Source organism: Fragaria vesca, linkage group LG6, assembly GCF_000184155.1.
Source record: "Fragaria vesca subsp. vesca linkage group LG6, FraVesHawaii_1.0, whole genome shotgun sequence".
Classification (NCBI taxonomy): domain Eukaryota; kingdom Viridiplantae; phylum Streptophyta; class Magnoliopsida; order Rosales; family Rosaceae; genus Fragaria; species Fragaria vesca.
Window position 1 is genome coordinate 32,410,103 of NC_020496.1, and position 7,116 is coordinate 32,417,218.

General features: G+C 37.6%; 1 protein-coding gene across 1 annotated transcript; it reads left to right on the forward strand.

Moving 5' to 3' along the window:
• Positions 1–1,563: 1,563 nt before the first annotated feature.
• Positions 1,564–3,139, forward strand: LOC101301510. Its single transcript, XM_004304279.1, has 4 exons — positions 1,564–1,749; positions 1,860–2,042; positions 2,151–2,369; positions 2,577–3,139. Exons 1-4 carry the CDS (start codon positions 1,747–1,749, stop codon positions 2,817–2,819), a joined length of 648 nt encoding a protein of 215 aa, XP_004304327.1. The 5' UTR covers positions 1,564–1,746; the 3' UTR covers positions 2,820–3,139.
• The last annotated feature ends 3,977 nt before the right edge of the window (positions 3,140–7,116 follow it).

A 7,116-nucleotide genomic window follows, 5' to 3' on the forward strand; every position in this document is an offset into this window, starting at 1 on the left:
AAAGAAACTTTCTTTCCAATAACAAATTTTCTTTCTTTCCAATAACAAAGTTTCGTCTAGTACCAATTAGTCTAGTAACATAAGTCTCTCCTTATAAGAGAGAGGTCATGAGTTCGACACACAACAGACTAGTCTGTTGTAACATGTTATTAGTTGTTTATTTTATAAGAGAAGAGGTCATGAGTTCGACACACAACAGACTAGTCTGTTGTAACATGTTATTAGTTGTTTATTTGATAAAAGAAAAAAAAAGAACAAAGGCTTCAATTATACATGTGTGCAAATTTGCAACATCTATCATTTATGAAGGGAGAATGACACTCAAGCAAAGCTTCTCGATCACTTCTTCTCACGACTCTTTGAAAACTTGGTTCTTTTGTGAGCCTCCTATTTGTTACAATTGAAATCCAAATGCTCAATACTTGACGGGAAACAACAAACGTAAATAACCTTTCTCTGGACTACCTAGAGTTGCAATATGTTAGACGATCAATATACACATTTTTTTTAGAAGAACGATGAATATACACATGAGCCTTCATAACACGTGAAATGTTTTATTTGTCTTTTCGTAAACGGTATAAAATAAGTCTATGAATTTGAACCCGAACTCTAATAAAATATAACTATAAATAGAAGAAAACAACTAAAATTGCCCTAACATTTGTACTTAATAAGTGTATAAAACTGCCCCACCTTGAAGCATGTATTTTGAGTCATCGCAAATCGACGCATAATACCAAAGTTAAACTTGAAAGTTGTACAGACTTATCGTACTTTTATTGGCCTTACTAACACTTTCACGTTAGCACTGCCGATCTATTTTGAAAACCTAAAGTATGTGATTTTCTTTCTTTTTTGAACTTAAGGTCGTAATTACCCGAGAAGGATTTCAAATGCCGGTCATTGGTGACTCGGTACAAAGATAAATGCTATTGGATATTGGATAGTATAATTGAAAAAAATGTCGTTTTTCGTCCATGAATTGTGTCAAGTCTAATAGTGCATTTATGATCTGTTAAACATAATTGAATATCATGTCTGTCTTTTTTAATAATTTGTCTCTTTTACAAGATTCATCATACCAGATACCAAGAAATGAAATTCCTTTTTCTCCATATTTCAATACCAATTCAAGAATTACAAGCAGATTATGGACGCACCGTTGAACACAAATTTCAGGTTTTCTTGAGCTTGGACCAAATTAAATTTCCAATTTTCTTTTTCGTAATTTGACCGCCGAGATTAAGCCACGTGTAAAATTCACCACGTGGAGAGCCAAGAGTCCACGTCAATTTCCAGATGAACGACTAACTGGCTTAAGTTAATCGTAGCCAAGTGGGCGACCTCGAGCCTACGTAGAGACGCAAAGAAGATCCAAAGTAGCGTAAGCGCCAAACCTACCCATCCCTGTCTAAACCCTCATCTGACGGTTCTCCCCTCACTTCAGCCACCACGCCCAATCTCAGCCCTCCGTTCCCGAAGCCTCGCCACATTAGTTTATGAGCCTTTGTCCCCTAGTCTAAAGCGTTGTTGTGTTGTTGAAGTCTAAGTTTGCAGGGTCGTTTAGGCCTCTGCCTCTCTCTCTCTCTCTCTCTTCCTCGCTCTGCAATTTCATCTGAGACAAAAGTAACTCCCTTCTGTGTAATTTTGGCTCCCATTGGAGGTTGCAGTACACCAGCATTACCTCTATCACATTTCTCAAGACAACCCAGTTCAGTAACATTTTGAGCTTTGAGAAAGAAAATGGTAAAAGTTTGCATCTTTGTTTTGTTCTCTCTCTCTCTCTCTCTCTCTCTCTGTGCATTTTGGAACCCCATTTTGCAATTTTGGGTGCTCACCAGAAATTTCTATTGCAGGACACAACAATGTTGGTACCGCCATGGCTAGAGGAGTTGCTGACCTCGTCGTTCTTCACCATCTGCCGAACCCACGGCGACGCAGCCAGGAGTGAATGCAACATGTTCTGCTTGGACTGCGGTGGAGATGCATTTTGCTTCTACTGCAGGTCTTCCAGACACAAAGACCACCAAGTGATCCAGGTCAACTAGATTTTTTTGTTTCCCCCAATTTTCAAAACCTTTTTTTGAGTCTCGTTTTCTCCGGCATTGTGCTTGTTTTTCTCAACCAGTTTTTGTTGTGAATTTCAGATAAGGAGGTCTTCTTACCATGATGTGGTGAGAGTTTCGGAGATACAGAAGGTTCTGGACATCAGTGGGGTTCAGACCTATGTGATAAACAGTGCCAGAGTTCTGTTCTTGAATGAGAGGCCTCAACCGAAAGCTGGAATCAAAGGAGTCCCCCACATTTGTGAAATCTGTAGCAGAGGCCTCTTGGACCCATTTCGATTCTGCTCTCTGGGTTGTAAGGTGAGCATTTCTCCACTCTCAAACCCCCAATTTGGTTCACATTGTGTTCTTTAAGGTCATACCACACATTTCTCTAAAAACCCATCATTTTTCACCCATCATTTGAGCCCTTGAGGCATTGACATTGTAGATCCATAGCATTCTCATTTTGAAATTGGGTAGTCTTGCTTATTATTTTTTTTTTTTCTCTTTTTGGGGGTGGAAAAGCTTGTGGGAATAAAGAGGAATGGGGATGCCAACTTTACATTGGAGGCAAGGAATGAAGAGGGAAATGGAAATGGAAGAAGAGAAGGGATAACATCATCAACAACAAGGAGAGTGACAATGGGGGAGGAAGAGTTGCGTGAAGGCTCACAACAAGACATGTACCCGGACACGCCTCCACCACCTCCTTCTTCAACTACAAGGAGAAGGAAAGGCATTCCTCATAGGGCACCATTTGGGACATAAAACCTAAAAACCAAATTTGGAGCAAATTTAGCCCTCTTTCAAAATTCAAACAAACGTATATTAATTTATTTTCAACTCTTGTTTATGCAGAAAACCCAGTTTTATTTTTCTTTTTTTTCTTTTCTTGGTGGGTGTACTTGGTTCAAGAAAGTGAAGAGAAAGAAGAAGAAGGGGGTACAAGTCTACAAGAGGCTTTGGAGTCCAAGAAGAAAACAAATGGGGGTGTATTGGAATTGGGGTATAGGAAAAAAAGTGGTTCCTTTTAGGTTTTGGGGTCCCAAAAACAACAAAATTCTCTCTCAATTGTGAAATGTGAAGAAGGAAAGGAATGCCAATAATGCATAGTTGTTATTGATAGTTGCAAGGTGTATATGTCAATTAAGAAATTTAAAGCAAGTCTTTGTGGAATCCGATTTATAGTTTTGATGGGCCCACGCACCACATGGGCCGTTTACATAAAGATACAACACCTTTTTATTTGTTTAAGCTATATGGGGCTAATCCACTTTTTGTGGAGCTCCGGTAATAAATTTGAATCTTCAATGGTAACTCTATTGAACCAAGTTAGTAGGGTAAGAATGAGGATGAGGTTTTACCTTTTCACGTAGTTAGTGTTTGGATTATGCAATAGACCTTACCAAATGTGGCACAATGTCACAATGACACAATGTGATTGGGTTGTTGCACCCCGTAAACATGTGACACAATTGTTCGACGAAAGAAGTTCTCATGTCTAAAACAATCATGTAAATTCAAGATTTTCGAATTATCGTATGACAGGGCTAATACATGTGTTCAAAGTTTATTTGGAGCATACTATATAGGTTGTGACTTGTGAGGTCTTTTTGTTACTTCATAAAGACTCAAAATTTTATCGTATATATTGATTTTGTTATTCACACATTTATGATGAGAGCTTATCAAAACATAAATTTAAAGGAAAAATTTGTAAATAAAATTGAATTATAGTAATAAGAAATTAGATAAGCTGTGTGAATAACAAAATAGAGTGTGCGAATAACATCATCTTATTATATTGCCCTCTCTGAATCTATGCATGCTGCCAATGTGAACAACTTAGTGGGGTAAAAACAAGGAGAACAATGGTCTTTTCATTAATATTTTGATTGCGCAATACATCCTACACTAAATTTGAGTGCAATCCATCCTGCACTAAATATGACATAATGGTAATGGATAATTGCACTAGTCATGTGATAAGACTAACTGTCATTGACAAAAGAAAATGTATCTCAGGATAATTTATAAGTTGAATTATTTTAGACGTAAACTCCACGAATGAATACGTGTATTGAAAGTTTATCTTAGACGTGTAATTTTCTCAATTATTTGAACATTGAGAACTCCATTGTCCATTTTGGTAATGAACAAAAGAGTGACCAATGTGGTTCTTAATTTATGGCACCTTCAAAGATTTTGCAAAGCAAGGGAAGGGCAACATGTAGGTGGGATGGATGGGGATTGATGGATACTTGGTATCACATGGTACCTCTACCACAATTTAACAAGTAAGAAGGTTGGTATACAATTGCTATTCAAGATTTAATTAGACCGATCATTGAAATTTTTCTAAACATCCATGATTGGAGTTTGCTCAACCTCTCGATCATTCACTTTTTTCTTCTTCAACAAGCCACAAATTAAATTTTAGGACGCATGTATCGTACCTGTACGACTGTATCTATGTCGATACACTAACTCTTGTATTCTGTGCTTCTGTAATCTGTACTGCTTTGGTCATGATGACTCTTCTTGATGGCTCACATTAATTGCAGCCTCATTTCGGGGCTCTACTCTCACCTATAGACTAAATCCTTTATGTCAAGTAACCTTTGTGACGATATAGTTCAAGTCTTACATGATTTCATACTTCTTCGACTATTTCTACCGAGTAAATCTGTGTTGATAATGCGAGTACATGTCTGCTGCAATTTGTTCAGTTGATTTAGTTCGTATTAGGCGACCTTCGATTAATTCGAGAGATTGATGTTGGAGGAGCTAGGAATCCCTGAAGCTTGAAGGTTTGAGGGAAGAGAAAGAGACTAGTGATCTGTTTGTGTTACTGACTTAGTATAATCTGCACTATTAGATCCATGAAAGTGTAAATCTTGAAAACTGAGTTGAATTTGAATTGCTTGTTCATTCCCTGATGATGATTAATGCTCTGCGATTCCGTACACACAATCTTTCAGGTTATGTCTACATCTTTCTTTAAATGTATTAATTCAATGTGCCATGAATTCTGGGTATAGTAAATGTTACTGACTTGCTAAAACTGGGGATGCAAGAAATGTGAAATCAGGGACTGGTCTACAAATGTGTTGGTTTTCTATGTCATTCTCCAAAATTATGGTGTTGTCTCTCTTATTTGCTTCACTTCTTCGTATTATTGCACATGTTCAGTTACACCACTTAAAGAAGACTTGAAGTCCTCAACTTCTGCTCTACATAATACTTATATAGGTATATATAATACTTATATAGGTATATATATCTCTCAGATCCACAGGCTATTCATGTGACAATTTGTTATTTTTATTTTATTTTTCTCAAATAAATTTACTCAGTTTGATTTCTTTTGAAGGGATGTCTATGAGAATTTCACAGAATTTGGATCATCATATATCTTCCAGGATGACCTAAATGATCATGTCAAAGCTTGTACAAGTCAAAGTCCCAAAAATCATGCTTGGCGACAACATGAGATTCAATAATCCGAATCGTAATGAGATATAATTCACTCAACTGACTCGTAAGTTTCTCCAAGATATGTTTGCGTCCCCAATCATGAGATGTTATACACAAGAATTCTTGTCCATTCTCATAATGAGTTTCTAAGTGAAAGCCATTAGCGCGAATGTCTTGAAGCTCAACAAAGTTCGATTCCCTCTCGGTGCATAGAGAGTGTCTATGACGTGAATCATAGTGTCATGGGGCAACAAAAAGCGAGCGGTACCACACCCTTGAATCACAGGTGATGAACCAATCATCGTTGTCATAGAAGATGTACAAGGCACTAAGTCCAGAAATAGTTGTCGGTTCCTTAGAATGGTCTGGATAGTTCCACTATCTGTGAGGCACTCGATCTCTCCACAAGACATACCTACAAAAAAAAAAGATATATGAGTAAGTAGTTCCATTTGAGCTATATAGGAAGATTGAAAACAAGTTACAATCTCGAGTGCAAAAGAAATTTTTCGTGCAACATGACCTTTACGCACTAAAACAACCATAACTTCTTCATTACAATAGATATAGACAAACCACGATATGATTCGGAAACTAGACTCAGAGAAATTTTCAACCATATAAAACACGTGATCTCGTTCATACGGAGCAGTTCACAAAGCTCGTACGAAGTGCTGTATAGAAAAAACAGTTTTCTGGTTTTCGCAGTTTTGGCATGTGCAAAGCTTCCAAAGCTTGCAAAGTGGCGTGTAGGGTTGTTACCCTAGCAAAATAGCGTGTTTGTTATAGTCTTCAACGTCTTATCTAAGACGACTATCGTTTAAATAGTGTAGGGGGAACCAAAATCAAAATGGTTCGGTAACTCTGATTCAGTATGACCAGTCATGTACGTGGACGGTCGGTAGTGCGAGGCACTTGATACCACTAGCTCCTTAATTTCATATGATCCTAGACATTACACTAAGCTCAGATGAGCCTAATATTAAACTGATGATGAAAAATCCGCTATAAGTAGAAGACTTAACCGAAAAGCACGTCGCAATTTTTCTTGAGGATGCATTGCCGTGCACGAAACTCGTCACAATCCACACATAGTGAAAATCGGGACAGGGGATTTTTAAACTGGTAGTGAATAAGATACATAATTCTCCAATCTATTTGCTATATCTCATTGTTTACACAGTTTTCTCTATAACACGTTATCAGCACGCTCTTGAGCTGATAGCATCACCACCTCAAATCAAACCTCTGGCCGCTGCTTCTCGACTGCCTTTCGGTGTCACATCCCAACCCTTATATTTTTACCTTATTTACTAGCTTGATTATAATAAGAATTTTACTGTTTTCGTCATTGAGTTAATAGTTTAATTGGTCCCTAGAGGAGTTTCGGGGACGATTATGTGCTGAGGATTATTCGTAGGAGAAAGTTACGACGACGGTAAAAATAGTAAATTTTAGCTTGTAAAATGTAATTTTTATTCGGGTATTATTTTTCGGGGTGTTTTATTTTTAGAGTTGGGTTGTTTAAAGGTGTGGACCGGGTTTGGAGAGGCCCAAACCCATCTCTCTTTCTTCTCTCTCTCTCTCT